The sequence below is a fragment of the Megalops cyprinoides genome, chromosome 25 (genome assembly GCF_013368585.1).
Source record: "Megalops cyprinoides isolate fMegCyp1 chromosome 25, fMegCyp1.pri, whole genome shotgun sequence".
Lineage (NCBI taxonomy): Eukaryota > Metazoa > Chordata > Actinopteri > Elopiformes > Megalopidae > Megalops > Megalops cyprinoides.
The window spans coordinates 12725779-12740992 of record NC_050607.1 but is presented as its reverse complement, the minus strand read 5'-3'; the positions used below and the strand labels follow the sequence as shown (position 1 = coordinate 12740992).

At 47.9% G+C, this 15214-nt stretch overlaps 1 protein-coding gene across 1 annotated transcript in view; it reads right to left on the bottom strand.

Annotated features, from left to right (window-relative positions):
• Window positions 1-15214, bottom strand: part of large1 (LARGE xylosyl- and glucuronyltransferase 1) — a 77806-nt gene that overhangs the window by 54989 nt on the left and 7603 nt on the right. The window contains exon 2 of the mRNA XM_036520454.1: window positions 2230-2421. Coding sequence (XP_036376347.1) covers window positions 2230-2335 — 106 coding nt within the window. The 5' untranslated portion in view covers window positions 2336-2421. The remainder of the gene's footprint in view (window positions 1-2229; window positions 2422-15214) is intronic.

The window sequence follows — 15214 nt, the reverse complement described above, 5'->3', positions numbered from 1 at the left end:
ATATTGTACCAATGTGTAGATTTGCAAATGAAACTGTCAGTGTGATGCAGTGTTTTTTCTCTTTAGGTCACTGCCTATAGAGGCAAAGTTAAGAAAATTACTTTCTTGTTTCCTGAGTTTGAAGTTTTCCTCCTCTGTATTACTTTTTTTGGTTCCGTTTGATAACAATATGCTGCAAACTGCCACTAGATACAGCCTCTGAAGAGCTTACTGTGTAGGATGCTGAAACTATTTTAGAGAGACTTGGCTGTGTGAGAGGAGTGGAAATGGAGTGGGAACTTTGAGCAGTGCATTATTCTTACTTTACCGCAATTAACCGCCGAGGCCAGCCAGCTTCTGAGTCGGCTGTCCCTGTGCGTTTCTCCTGAAGTCAACACAGAGCAGTCTTTTTCGGATCTATTTTTAATGTGGCAGTCCAATTCTCTCCGAGACCTTTCTCCCATCAGGGTCGTCGAGGCTCCGACCGGTAAAAACAGGTTGTCATGGCTGTGTCAAAGATCATCTCATTTGGATCCTCCCGGAAAAAAAACGCTCGAATATAAGGAGAAGGCTTCAGAGGACATGGCGACGGCGCACGTGCCAGCCCTCATCTCGAAACGGCCGCCGAGCCGACGTGCAAAAGCGAGCCGCTCTCGCACCTAATCACACTCCCCGACGCCTGGCAATGTCCTGTCAAGAATTTCATTTTACGACAAAAGGATGCAAACTACTGAGTCAAATAATTGCTTTGCATCCTTCAGTGGGAGGGGGCAGGGAAGGCTTATTATGGGTTCCCTTCAAATGCACCGTTTCCGTGGTGACCGCGACCTCCAAGCCAAAATTGCAGCCTTAATCATAATTAACATTGTGATAGCTGCAGAATTTCAATCTTCGGCGCGCAGTCATTAAAATACCACTGAAAACTCCTGGACTAAATCATCTTGCGGCTGTAATCAAGTTCAGACAGGCTACAGTAACTCATTAATACATTATTACAGGAAAAAAAAGGGGACAGAAACGGGGAAATGGCTGAGACCTTGAGCGCTGAACCTCCTTTGTGTGATCGTCATTCCTTTTATGACTTTGTCAATCTTCCTAAAGGGCAACTGAATGGCCCTGCTAGCCCGTGTTAGCAAGGCTCTACAGACGACACCGACATAAAAGAACACGAACTTGATCATTTCCAAAATGCCACTCGTATTTATTGTACATCTTTTCAGAGATAATTGTTCATTGATTTATCCGAGAGAGAGAGAGAGCTGGCAAAAAGTCCAGTTGATTGAGCTGTGTTAGGGAAATGCCATTAGCTCTTTTAAAGAGGCAGGCTGCAAAATACAAAGAGCTTCAATGCCATAGCTCAGTCGTTATTCACTAACAGTCTTATAAAAATGATTGCATAAATGGTTCATTAATTCAGAAACCTTGTGAGGAATGATGAGTACAAAATGTGCTTCTGTTTAAGACCTTAGATTTTACTGAACACAGCAGCAGAAATTACAGGTCTCTGGTAATAATTTGGGGGTGTGCTTTAATTTTTTTACAGACAAAATATAGTATGATTAATGTTTAACTACAACAATAAATGTATATAAACATATATATTCTCAGACTGTGTGCAACACAAGTTTTTAGAAGAAAGACAATTTTCATTCAGTTTCAGAGAAACAAAATGAGACACATAATTCTACCCCTGCTCCACCCAAATGACCTCAGCAAGATTATACTCCTTCACTCGCTGTCCCTTTATTTTTTATTTGATAGCATGAAACCCAATTGAAAAAATACACAGATATATATGGGAATATTTTTTAAATCAAACGAACCATTTTACTTTTTACAGAAAAAGAAAGCTTAAATAAGTGAATATAAAACTAAACTAACATAAAAAGGCTGTACCAATTCTTACCATCCTGAGTCACTTGTAACCAAGAGATTGCTGCTGTTCATGTCCAGTAACTGCCATAATTAATCAATTAAGCCATTAATACAGCCAAGGTGTCCATCACTCAGGAAACAGGCTTTCACTATAAAAATAACAGGCCACCCTTATTCCCCACTACTGCCAGTGCAGACCTTTCCCTTCATTTAAGTTCCTGTATGTGTGGATGGTATATGCACTGTCTGAGCCAACCAGCACAAAGGCTCCATCAAATCAAATGACAATTACATGACAAGAAATGCACGGCTTCCGCAACTAGGTGAGCTAATAAGCACACCCGGTGTGCGTGTGGTGTCACAGGTGTGTCATACCTTGGAAGTTGCCGGCGGACAGGTAGAGCCAGGTGAGCGCCGGTATGAAGAGCAGGGCGAGGGAGGCGACGAGGAACTTCCTGCGCCCGCGGCACATTCCCAGCATCCTCTGCGGTGCAGACGGAAGTCTCAGGGTTCGGCTCAGCCTCTATGTGGGCAGCATCTGGACGCCAGGGAGGCACATGGCACAGTCTGCAGGTGGCAGGCAGGAGAGAAACAGGTGGGTAACCTGCACTCACCATCAACAACGACACGCACATTACCGTTTAGCTGGAGAGGAGCATACTGGCTGTGCATGTAAGATAAAAGGCTCGTGCACCATTTCAGCTGCAAAGTTTCCATTCATTACTGTCAGACGAAGACGAGAAAACGTTTCAGCGCACCCAGCCTGACCTCTCGGCGGTCCAAGTGGATCAAAATGTGGTCTTCATCTCACATTAAAAGCCAGACTTTGGAGCTATAGAGCTATAGCAGATTAGAAAGACTTTCATGTGCTCTACGCAAAGCGGCAGCTGCGATAGCAACGGCGACGTCAAGCCAGCCAAAATCAAACACCCCAGCACTGTAAGCTTCAGAGGTCTATCAAATTTCCCACATTACCCTGTTAAACAAATCAAACAAACCTTTTTTTTTTTTTCAAGAAACCACATTTTCAAGAGTTTTTCAATTACGATAAGCCGTTGTGTATTACAAGCCACGCCGGCATGAAAATGGAGAATTCTGTCACAGTCATTTCAATTGGGCTGCCTCTCTTAAAAACACCGCTGATTGAAACAAGCGTTTCATTTCTCCAAGGCCACAGGGGGCGACGCGATGCTCCAACAACAAAGAAAATTTGAAAAAAACGAAACATGGAAAAATAAAAATTAAACTCCGTTCTGTTTTTTTTTTTTTGCAGAGATTTTTTTGAGGTTGTCAGAAATTAACACAAGTGTGGATGGAATTCAAGATGAGGTGGGGGGGTGGGATTTATTTCATGTGCATCTTTATTAATTTTTTATTTCTGATTCAAGCATGTTAATGCACTTTTGCATGCGTCTTACAGTCCAGGCACTGTGTGATTTGTTGGTTCACTTGTGCTTCAAAAGGGAGGCTTGAGCGAGTCTGGAACTGGCAGCTTTACCGTGGGGGATCAGCCTGCTCCTGCAGCCTGCTGCCGGTCAGCCTGACCCTCTGCTTTAACAAAGGCTATTTCTGATCCCTCAGCACAGAGCTGTGGCGCAGGCAGCACCAAAGCCTCATTATGTGGGACATTAATAAATCCCTCTCCATTACGGCCACATTTGCTCAATTAGCCAGCTGACCCCAGTCGATTTTTAATCCGCCAAAAAGCCTCGGCGGGATAGCGCAGGGAGGGGTGGGGGGGGGAGTTCGTCGTCTCCCTGGCACCGGGACGCCTCTCAGGTGTCCGACGGGGTGAGTTTAACGACGTTTCCAGCCGATGGCGAACAGCCCCGCGAGGCGAGAACAGGAAACGAAACGCAGGAAATATCCACCAAGGCCGAGGCGCTCGTTTCTGTCTGTGCTCTGAATACAAATTCAATTTAGGACCCCCTCCCCCCATCTCCTGCCTCCCCCCCGCCCCTCTCACACCACCCTTGCTTTCTGAAAGGCTGAACATTGAGGACCTTGGCTGATTTAACAAGGCCATCTGAGATTAGAGTCTCCTCTGAAGAACACAAACTGTGTTTTGATGCCGAGGGCAGAAAATAATTCCAGCGATTCATTAACCTTTCGCCTTTTGCCGCGCACGGTCTCAGATTAATACTGTGATCCTCATTAATAACGTGCCACTTCGGAATCCATTACCCTCTGTGATGGTGCGAGGAGGGCAGCCTCGCAGCTTAACTCTCACGCACCATGAAAGCCGATGGAGGGCAGGGGGCTGCTGGCGGGGTAATAGGCGTGACTCGCAAAGGGTCAGGGCCGGGAACGGGGGGCGTTCTGAAGGATGCTTAGGCCGCGCTGATGAAAGTCGCGTGCTGTGACCACGCGCTGAAACGGAAGGCAAAGTGAGTATCGCCGTCCTCCTGAAGCCTCTCCGCTCCTGGCCTTGGTTCAGAATCAGGCTACAGAGCTGAAATAACACCCTCCCTCCCGCCGCAGTGGTGAGACACAGCAGGTTCACACCAACAGCCAGACACAACAAGCCCATGTCACAGCCGTCTTTAAGCTTGTGTTTCTCCATCTACCATACAGCACCACCAAGGCAAACCCACAGTAGTACACCCCCCACCGCACCTGACCCCACTCATCAAATATACAACATGCTTCCCTGAATGAACAGATATGGCCAGTATCTCTTCCTCAACCCATCAGCCAAAGCCAGGATCCCAAGGGAGCGCGATATCCGCCCCTGACTGTAAGCTCCAGTGTGCAGGCGCTAAAACAATGAAGGGTGATTACTGATAAAGCGTGTGTAAGAGCCCAGTGGGAGACGCGCTGGAGAGTTTAAGAGGATTGATCTCTCCCCAATGCCAGCCGCTCAGTCGTCAAAAGAGGTGGCTGCACCCTGGCTGGGAGCGACACAGCGCTGATCACAGGACAGCTCATTTGCTGCCCAGGGTGACTTGCATACCTGCAGGGGTACATCTGTACCCATGATGCATTTGTGCAGCTGGATATTTACTGAGGTGGTTCAGATAATGTGCAGCAGCAGGAGAGGCGTGCTCGTTGCTCGATGCCGGAACCCTTTGGCCACCAGCTCATCTGCTTAACCGTTAGGCCACATCATAACAAAACGAACGTTTAATCAGCCATTTTGAAATTCAGATCTGGTCGCTGTGATTAGTTTCAGAGCACAGATGAAAATCTGCAGTCCCTCAGCACTATGAGATCTTTAGAGATATCAGAACTCTGATATCCGGGGGGGATTATCAAGGACTAAGAGCCATCCAATGAAATGCCAGGAAAAGCCTGTCTTTATTTTTCCACGTACAGCAATCATAGCACAGAAGGTCAGAGGTATAGAAGCTGAGATTCAGACACAGAGCCCGTTTCAGACAAGAGAAGCGTCTCCCGTGTGAGGCGCGGCTCACATGGCCCGCCGTGTTTCGTTGTTTGCGGAGAGAAGCCTTCAGCTGGGGTCAGAGGTGTGTGTTCACAGCGTGCCGGATATTGGAAAAGCACGGGTGACTGACAGGGGTGGCCCACCTCTGCCTCCGCCTGCGTTTACAGCTCCTTGCATTCGCCAGCCTCCGTCTTGGCACCGCGTCCGCGGGCTTCCTTTGCGTGAACTCTGGCTTTGCCAAGGCTAAAAATCTCCCAAAATAGATTATCAAACGGAAGCATGTTATCAAAAACTTCTCCTTCCCGAGCCAAGATAAAAGCCACTCCAGAGAAATCTGAAGGCTCTGAAGCTCTCAGAATTTCTGCCCACGGCTGTAAGGAAACAGTATTGCTATTTATTGACTAATAAGGCTTGGATTCAATCAACATTTGTCTACAACTTTGACTCACAATTAAATTCAAGTGTCGCTCTTTTCAATAGAACACAGTTTATTTAATTAACTTTGGCAATGGCTGAACTCCGCGAACTGTGTCTGTGAGTCTGTGGAAGAAGGAATTGCATTTAACTCTGAGCTGTGGACAAAATTTTGATTGAATCCTGCCCTGAGTCTTGAAGGATAAACCCACCCAACACTGAACACATAAGCACACTATGGTTAGCAGAGATTTTTATCCCTGGGTTTCAGCCAGAACCTCCCCATGTGTAGCTACATTGGTTTTGCGGAGTGGGGGATTTGGGGGGGGGGTGTTGTGGGATGGAACACCAGCAAAGATGCGCGTGCTCACCACCACCCTCCATCGGCATTGTGGGTACTCGGCCTCGTCTTTCCGGAGAAGTCTTATTAGTATTATTTCTCCAGAGGAAGCGGCTGCTATCTCAACCCGCTTTAACACCCATAATCCTCTGGGAGACTCACATCTGCCTGCCTCTGTCTGAACCTCTTATTCATTCCCTCAAGAAGCCTGCGCTAAGCGGTTTCCCTCTCCCTGAGCCCTGTGTCGGATTTTAAACACTACCTGGGGTAGTGGTGAAAGGGAGCCCCAGCTGTAACCGGGAGGGAGTGAGTAATTATCTCTGGGGGAGCTTGGCCTATTTTCACCCAAAGCTTCCACAAACAGCAGCGAGCAGCGAGCGTACCGCGCTCTGACTGCGTCCTCTCCGACAAACTAACTGACACATTTACTTACCTCCCTGCTCACCTGTTCGTTTCGGTAAACCGTGATAACGTGAAGTGGAGTGAAAATTTCGCTCGTTTCACAGTTTGACTCGTTTCGCTGTTCTGCTCCTCCAGTCACCGCGGGGATGAAAACAAACTAACAGCCAATGCATTACAGCATACAGGTATCGACTGAGCTCAGCCCAGCGGGCATCTCTTTAGCCCAATGCATCTCAGTATCATATAAAATGAATTCATTACGTGAACAATATGACTTTGTTCTGTGCAATGTGCAATTTTTAAGCAAAAATAAACATCTAAAACAGGTTTTGTTTCAGTTGCACCCTGCTTTTTGTTGCTGTTTAATGAGGGGCATGAATAAATAAGGAGGGCACAGAGATTCGAAAAGATCTGAAAACTTAACTTTCTACACGTCAAAAGCAGTGCATCTGACAGGAGCGGCGGCCCCCGGTCAGGCCGCTCTGTGAGTGCCAGGCGGATGGCAGCTCCACCCAGACAGAGTGTCCCCGGGTCTGTGTGGCTCCCCAGGGCCCCCGGGTAACGAGGACGGCAGGCACCCGAGGCAGACGGCCTGACACATTTCCCCAGGACGCATCGGCCCCCACTGACACTGCGCTCCTCTGCCTCTGCCAGCGGAGCTCCCATCAAACAGCCCCTACACTGCGCACACACACACACACACACACACACACACACACTCGCACACACACTCACACACACTCCCACACACACACACGCACTCACACACACACTGAACACACACACACACTCACACAGTCATACTCACAGACACACACACACACACATTCACACACTCTCTCTCTCTCACACACACACACACACACACACACACACACACACACACACAAATACACACATACACACACATACTTAAATGCACACACACTCACACACACATACACAAACAGCCACATGCGCTTACACTCACACTCATGCACACACACATACACATACACACTGAGTCTGTGTATGTCAGTCAGGGGAATAGCCCCCCTCATCACAGACAAACAGTCCCTGTGATGCTTGGTCTGTTGCTGCTGAGCTCCCTTCCCAATCTCGAGTGCGGAAATATAACTTTTCACACTTAATAAACACCCCACCCGCATGCCCTACAGCACTGCCTGAAAGGAAATTAACCGCTAGCCTTTGCACAAGATTTACTTGGTTGCAAATGACGGCTCGCTGACACGGGCGGAGGTCGCTAACAAGATCGCCGATACCGCGCTCAAGGGCTGGAGGGGAAAGCGTGCCCCCCTCCTTCGCTCCCGAGTTGGGAGGGATGTCTGTATGTCCCTCGTTGACGCCATACTTGGCCCGTGAAAACCGCCAACACAACACTCTGCGGCGATAGGATGAAAAATTAAAAAGGACAAAGGCTGTGTATTATTTATGACAGCGGCTGCTTGGCAGGAGAAAGGCCTGGCTCTGATAGGTGGCAGGTAATTCTGTAACAATTACGCCTGATTTATGTAACACACGCACTACGCCGGCGCAGATAAGAGCGTCGGAAATTGCACCTTTGCATTTAAATGTTAATTTGTTTAAGAGGTGGGGCCAAGCAAACACTGGTTATTAATTCATGTTGGCTTAGCAGGACTGAAGGCAGAACAAGGAAATCGTTCCTTTCTAAACGTGCTGATTGAATTATTGAAAAGAGAACACAAAAAATGGGTTAATTTTTTTTTTAAAAAAGGCAGGATAAATTCATGAAAGATGTACTAAAATACACAGAGAAAGACAGCTGTGTCTGGCGCCAGGTTCTGCCCTGGAGGTGGGATTGTTAAGAAGACTTCAGACCTGCTACAGTATGCCCGCGTCCAGCAGGCAGGGTGAGTGCGCAGTTCCGAGAGACGAAGCCCCGCGGAGGCAGAGTGGGCGTCTTTCATACCCGCAGGGCCACGGCGCGCGCGTGCCTGACGGACACGGGGCTCAATGGGCGCATACAGGGAGGAGGACAAACGAGAGACCGCCACCACCGCCACGGACGCAGGCGGAGGAAGGGGAGGGGCTCTGTGCGCTCTCTTTGGTCTGCGGGAACGGGATGGAAATGAAAAAATAAAGATGACAGACAGAACTATGAAGATACTTCAGAGAACTGCTTACCAGTTCCTTTTAGTGCAGAGTTATTACCGGGGCAAAGCCCCCCGCCGATACAAGTGAAACCAAGTATGAATAAACAGTATTTATAATATTTGCCATCTTAAATGAACAGCTGGTTTGGTCTCTTCTGCTGTCATGCTTTTATAGATTCCATGCTCGCTGAGGACTTGCAGGTGAACTTTAGATGTAAATGTGACTATGATCATTTCCCCAGAACTATGGCTCACAGCACTGAGAGATGCGTGAAATATTTTATCTACCATTCTGAAAACAGTGTGATATTGATAGTGATGTAGAGCTCAGGTTCTTATCTCATTAAAAGCAAAACTAGGGTTTCATTTGAATGGTGCTTTAGCAAGACATCAGCATGCACACACACACACACACACACACACACACACACACGCACGCGCACACACACATACACACATACACACACACACACACACACACACACACAAACAAAAACACACACACACGCGCGCGCACACACACACACACAAACACACACACAAACAAAAACACACACGCACACACACACACACACACAAACACAAGCACAAAAGCACAGAAGATGGAAACCCGAGCTTGACTGGCTCTTGATTTCCAGTTTTACTTCGGTGAAAAATGGCTTTAACAGGAGGTGAGAGTGAACGTAGCGTTCATCCGTCTTGGGAGTGATGGCCTTTTGTTTTTGAAAGTCGTCTAGAGCAGAGGTCGTTAATAAAAATGAAGGAGCGAGGGCGGCAGGCCGCTGATGGCTCAATAGAGCAGCCGCAGAGGGGTGTGACATGCCCGGTCTGTTCATAACCTCCAGCACCATCTGGACCCAAAAGGGCTGCCACTCAGGACCCAGTCGGCCTGAGACCAGAACAAAAGCCACCTGAGACAGGAGACGGAAAGCCTGCAGGCAGCAGCTGCTGGTGGCAGGTAACGAATGGGCTCATCACCTACAGGTGGCGAGCTCGGCTCCCGGGCCTGACACTTTAAAGGTACAGCAGCATTGTAAAAACAGCAGCATTACACCTGCCACCACACCATTATACCTGTCAGGGGCAACACAAAGGAAGGGGACATAACCACAAATCGGAACCTGAGTGTGAGCAGAAAAAGGCTGGATCTTATAAAGCTCACGTCTGCATTACAGCTGCTTAGCAGATGCTCTTATCCAGAGGGACTTACGTAGCTTCCAATTTCCTGTTCCATTTATCCATTTATACACTTGGATATTTACTGAGGCAATTCAGGCTAAGTACTCTGCAAAAGAGTTCAACATCAGTGCCCAACCGGGGTTACAAGCCTTGCTCTTTACCACTACACCACACTGCTGCCCTGCTCCTTACCCCTACACCACACTGCTGCCCTGCTCCTTACCGCTACACCACACTGCTGCTCTGCTCTTTACCACTACACCACACTGCTGCTCCTTACCGCTACACCACACTGCTGCCCTGCTCCTTACCCCTACACCACACTGCTGCCCTGCTCCTTACCGCTACACCACACTGCTGCTCTGCTCTTTACCACTACACCACACTGCTGCTCCTTACCGCTACACCACACTGCTGCCCTGCTCCTTACCCCTACACCACACTGCTGCTCCTTACCCTGCTCCTTACCCCTACACCACACTGCTGCCCTGCTCTTTGCCGCTACAACCACAATGCTGCCCCCTGATGCATTGTGGAGTATATCACTTCATCAGTGTTTGTACTGAGCACTATGGCTGAAAGTCTCCGTGGAACACAGGACAGCGTCACGTCTTAAGTAAGTCCATGATGGACTTTGTATGAGAAAGATCTATCCCCATGTTAATGTCAATCACCAATCCTGTTTGCTGGGTGAATGCACAGGGCAATGAGGCTGCTCTGGAGCCAGTCGTAGGCCAGCACTGTGATGGGGGTGTGGGTGGCAAAAGTTATGGATTGACATTAAGATGTGACATATGGCTTTACTCACAGTCTGTGCAATAACACTATGTTTATTGTATCAGGACCAGATCAATGGAGGTCAGCAGCCAGGTTCCTCAACAGAGAGAATACAGATGACCCTGCGGCTGGACAGGGCAAATTCATACAGCAAGACCCAAATCAAGCACACTGCATTGGACTCTACAACTCTACACTGAGAAACAGGCCCTTAAATCAATAACTAATTAAAAGCTATTTGGTACGGAACAAAAAATGTCATTGGTTTATTGGTTGCTAGAATTCACATAAGTATTCCAAATGGCAACTCCATCCAAGGTAGCTTCAATGAATATTCAGTAAATGTAATAGTGCCAGGCAAGATTACGTAATTCCACACCTGTCAGCTTGCTCCGGAGTTGCACAACAATTTTTTTAAATTATAAAGGCATTTTTTCTACAGATAGGTGACCATCTTGTGTATCCAGACCACTGCAGCTGGTTCCCACCTGAGACACACATTTTTTGTACTCAAATGTCTGTGACATCATAATACTAACCTACAGTTAGCAACGCAAAAAAGATAAGGTCCCAGTTACCACTCCAAAGGATAAGGTTTTCAGCGGGATACTCAACTTAAAAGATGACCATATAAATTCTATCAGTCATAACATGTCCTGATTCAACCTTGAGCCCACCAAAACGCTGTCTGATGCCCAGTCACGGCTGAAGTCGGCATTAAGTCTCTTCAGACGTTACTTCTGAGACAGTTTGCTTAAACTTGACAGCCTCTGAGGGCAATTCATTTTGACAGCTGGGAGTGCGGTGGACGTCGTTGGTGGGGCTCGGTGATATCTCTCATAATGCATGCAGCCAGATGGAATAAAGAGGCGCGGGCCGCCGTGGCGGAGAGCGGGCTCGCCGGAGATAACTCCCGCCCCAGCCGCGCACTCCACCGTCCTGTAATGGCATATCGCATCTGTCACTTCTCGTTAGCCGCGGCGCCGTCCCATCGCCCCGGCGACCGGAGCCGTCCCGTAATGCCCTTTCAAAGGCCCTTTGAAGCCCCCTTTCAAGGCCTCCCCCTCAGCTGCTTCCCTCTGAGTCTGTGACGGAGCAGAGAGTGACCCCCTTGGTGGGCCGGGAAAGGGCAGGGGCACGGGTGGGGGGCCGTGGGGTGGGGTACCACGGAGAGGGGGGACATGGCCGATTTGGTGAGCGGGGAACACACAGATGCGCCTAAACCGCGGCGGAGGACTGAAAGCATTTCCACTGAGCAGCCTGAGGAGCGACATCAAGGTGAAGTGGCATCCTTTTCAACACCCCGAAGAGCGCCTCCCGCTCGCTACATGCTAATCAAGTGTAGCCACAGGTTACAGCAGCAGGCAATTACAATGACAAGTGACATCAAGAGAGCAGAGCGCCGGCGAACGGAACCCCCTGCTCCACCGGAAAATACACAGTGATCTGGGGGGGGGCGCTGTCCTACATTTCCACACACTCAGCCCCGGTGCTCATTACCATGCGGGAGGGATAATGCCAGATTTTGGATGGAAATGTGGAGGAATGGAGGGAGGGGCAGGTGTGGGAGTCACAGAGACACACAGCACTGTAGGGCAGCGTAGGTGAAACCTTCTCACATCCTGCAGCACGCTAACAACAACCCCGGCTAATTATGATAAAATATGTCAGAGGAGAGATAGCCTGCTTTCAGGACGGAATTAGCATCTTTCAACAGGCACGTCACTGCCGCGCTTCAAAGCGTAATTTTAGCTCTGCAATTATGACAGCGGGCACGATGGCCCTAATATCACAACTGCGTTTCCCAAAGCTTTTAAAAACTAATAATCAGCAGCAGAAAACACCCACAAACTGCCAGGGGTCGTCACACACTGTGAATTTCATTTTCTTCTTCTGGTGTGAAAAAAGACGATTTTTTACGCCTGAAACGACGGTAATTTAGTTGAGGTTACCGTCAGACTTACCAACAGCTTGGCAAGGCCAGCTCCTCAAATTCAGGAGGATGACCCCATGCTGGCAGGGAGATGAAGAGTGACTTCTGGTCACCACGGAGACCATTAACAGCTAGTCACAGGGTGGACATAAAAAGAATCCAAGCGTTGATGCTCTTCGTCTGTGATAAACTCAGCATCCATCCTCCAGCACAGCCAACTCAGCCCCCGCTGGTTTGCCTCAAACTCAAAGCATTTTAACACCTTTTTAATTTATTCTGAAAACCTCTTTATTCACCCCCTCCACCCCTCTCGTAAAAAAACACACACATATACGAACAAATGAACCACTCCAGGTTGTGACAGGCAATTCCAGATCTCAGCTGACAAAGGACTGGTCTCCTCACCTGAACAATAAGTCATATTGAGGGCATATTTCCAATTCATACATACCTTGCCCTCAGTTTTTTTTAAAAAATAGCATTAAGATGAACTACCGCTTACAGTCACAAGAGTTCTGAGCCTTTACTGTTTTTGAAAGGCCAATTAATCAACCATGCTCAGTGCAGGAAACTGGGGGCGGGGTGAGAGGGGTTGAAAAACTCCTCCTGTCTGGCAAAGTATTTATCTCACCGTTGTTCAGAGGATTCTGTATATTTAAGAGGCTCTGCATTACTGCATTACTTTGCTTTCAGATAACAGCCTCCTTCCCGTTCTCAGCGTTGCCTTGGACCAACCCCTGTACATTATTCAAAAGCAGAGAGCTCCAGCCCATGTAGCTCGACACGGGCACCATCTCCGCTTTGCAATGGAGCGCCAATTACCATATCTAATTTAAATTTTATGACACTTTCAAAGAATTGTGGATGTTTATTTATGGATTTACGGAGAAGGGTCCCGCAAGAGTGTAAATTTATTTTTGAAGGGCGTCTCACCCAAAAGAGCAGTGTCATAAATCATACTTTTAAATCACTTCACTCCTCATCATCGGCAGGACCGCCACGCTCTCTCTCTCTCTCTCTCCTTCTCTTTCTCTCGCTCGCTCTCTCTCTCTGTCTCGCACGCTCGTTTTGCTACACCCCATCTGGTGATTTTCAGGTTAGTCGGCTCTCTCTAGGGTGTGAGAATGGAATTATCACCTCTCCTGCTTCCAGCGCAGATATCCAGGCAGCCAAGACCTCCTCGCCCTGGCTATGAGCCTGGACAACACCTCAGTTCATGGCATTTTCTAACCATGAACTCAGTGAACCCAGGGGCTGGGCGGGCTGTATGACAGGTCTGCCCCTGTTGGCGGAAGGCATTATTATTTCTACCTTATTACTCAACTTCTCTGCATTCCTCACTTCACGGTGGTTATTATACTTTTCATAAATATGTATTTTAGATAATGTCAGTCTTTGTTGGAGGGGGTTGTGGAGAAGGAAATAAATGCAGATTGTGCAATTCTGTGGAAGACCTGCTGGATTTAATGTGCTGACTGACTTAGAATGAGGTAAACCAGTATGATGCGAAGCCTAAAAACAAAACTGTGAGGCAAACAAAAGTACCAAAACAATATAATGATTGGTCAAGGAGCTCTGACAGTAAGTGACTCACAAAGTAACTTTTAAAAGTGAAGGCCAACTCACGTGCTGCTGTCCCTACGAGAGGCGATCATAAGGCAAAATGTGTAAAATAGCAGCCAGGTGCTGACGTGAGGTGAAGTCCGAAGCACGGACACAATCCACACACTTCATCGAAACACTGCCTGTCCATCAGCTCCTTGTAAAACCACTGTGAGGCACAGAAAGATGGGTCTGCTTTTTAAACTTATCCAAGACTCCCTTAGCATTCACCCAGAACAGATCCAACGCTCTGCAATTCGAAGATTCTTACACATCAACACATTCACCAACAAAATACCCCTGGATAGCTTTGTTTTGACACAGCCCATAAATAATGCTCTTTTTTTCGCTGATCCGAAGCATCACCATCTAATCCAATTGTTCCGAGCCAAACTCAATAAGATACATTTACATTCAAAGTGGTGTTTATTCTCCCACTGCACTAATATGATTGGACAATGGCGCACAGGCACACAAGAACACTGGATGATTTTTCAGAATTTTTTTTTTCTTAGACAATAATTCACAGCTTTGATTATCAGTAACTATCACATTAGCTGTCGCAGCAGGGAGGCGAGGCAAGAATAAACTTGTTTTGATGGGTTCCCTGGGAAAGGGGAGAATTCCTAATGCAGCCACCTAATCCTCTCACCTCACCGTTATCTCCAAAACGGTCTCATCTGAATCCAGCTGCCATTCACACTGTGTTATAATTGCGTTTTTTTTTTTACTTTGTTGTGGAAACGTGACCCCGTTTGCTGAAAAGACAGACCCTCTAGGTCTATGTGGGCATTGACGGTGGCTGCATTATCTGCACTGACTGAGGTTTATTCTTGTGACAGAAAGGGTTAATGTGGCCTCTTAATGGCCTGTCTCAATGCATACCCATCTCTGCTGCGGTAACGAGTAGTTAAACTAACTATATCTGACCCACATCTGGGTATTATACACAAAAAAACACCAAAGTAACAACGGTGAAAGCTCAATTCCCCCCCACTGCCTCTAATCCCCACAACCTCCCCAGGATGAGTCTTCCCTTCCCGGTTCGCAGAGCAAAAATCACTTTGGAGAGGGAGGTAAAGCGAAAGCTGGTGCCGCGCCGCCCTTTACATAACAATAACGGACATGGAGCCGGCTCTCGGAATACGGGGCGGCTCTCGTTCCTCTGTGTCCATTCTGACACAAGTCAAAGGAAATGAAAAGCGGCGCGCGGG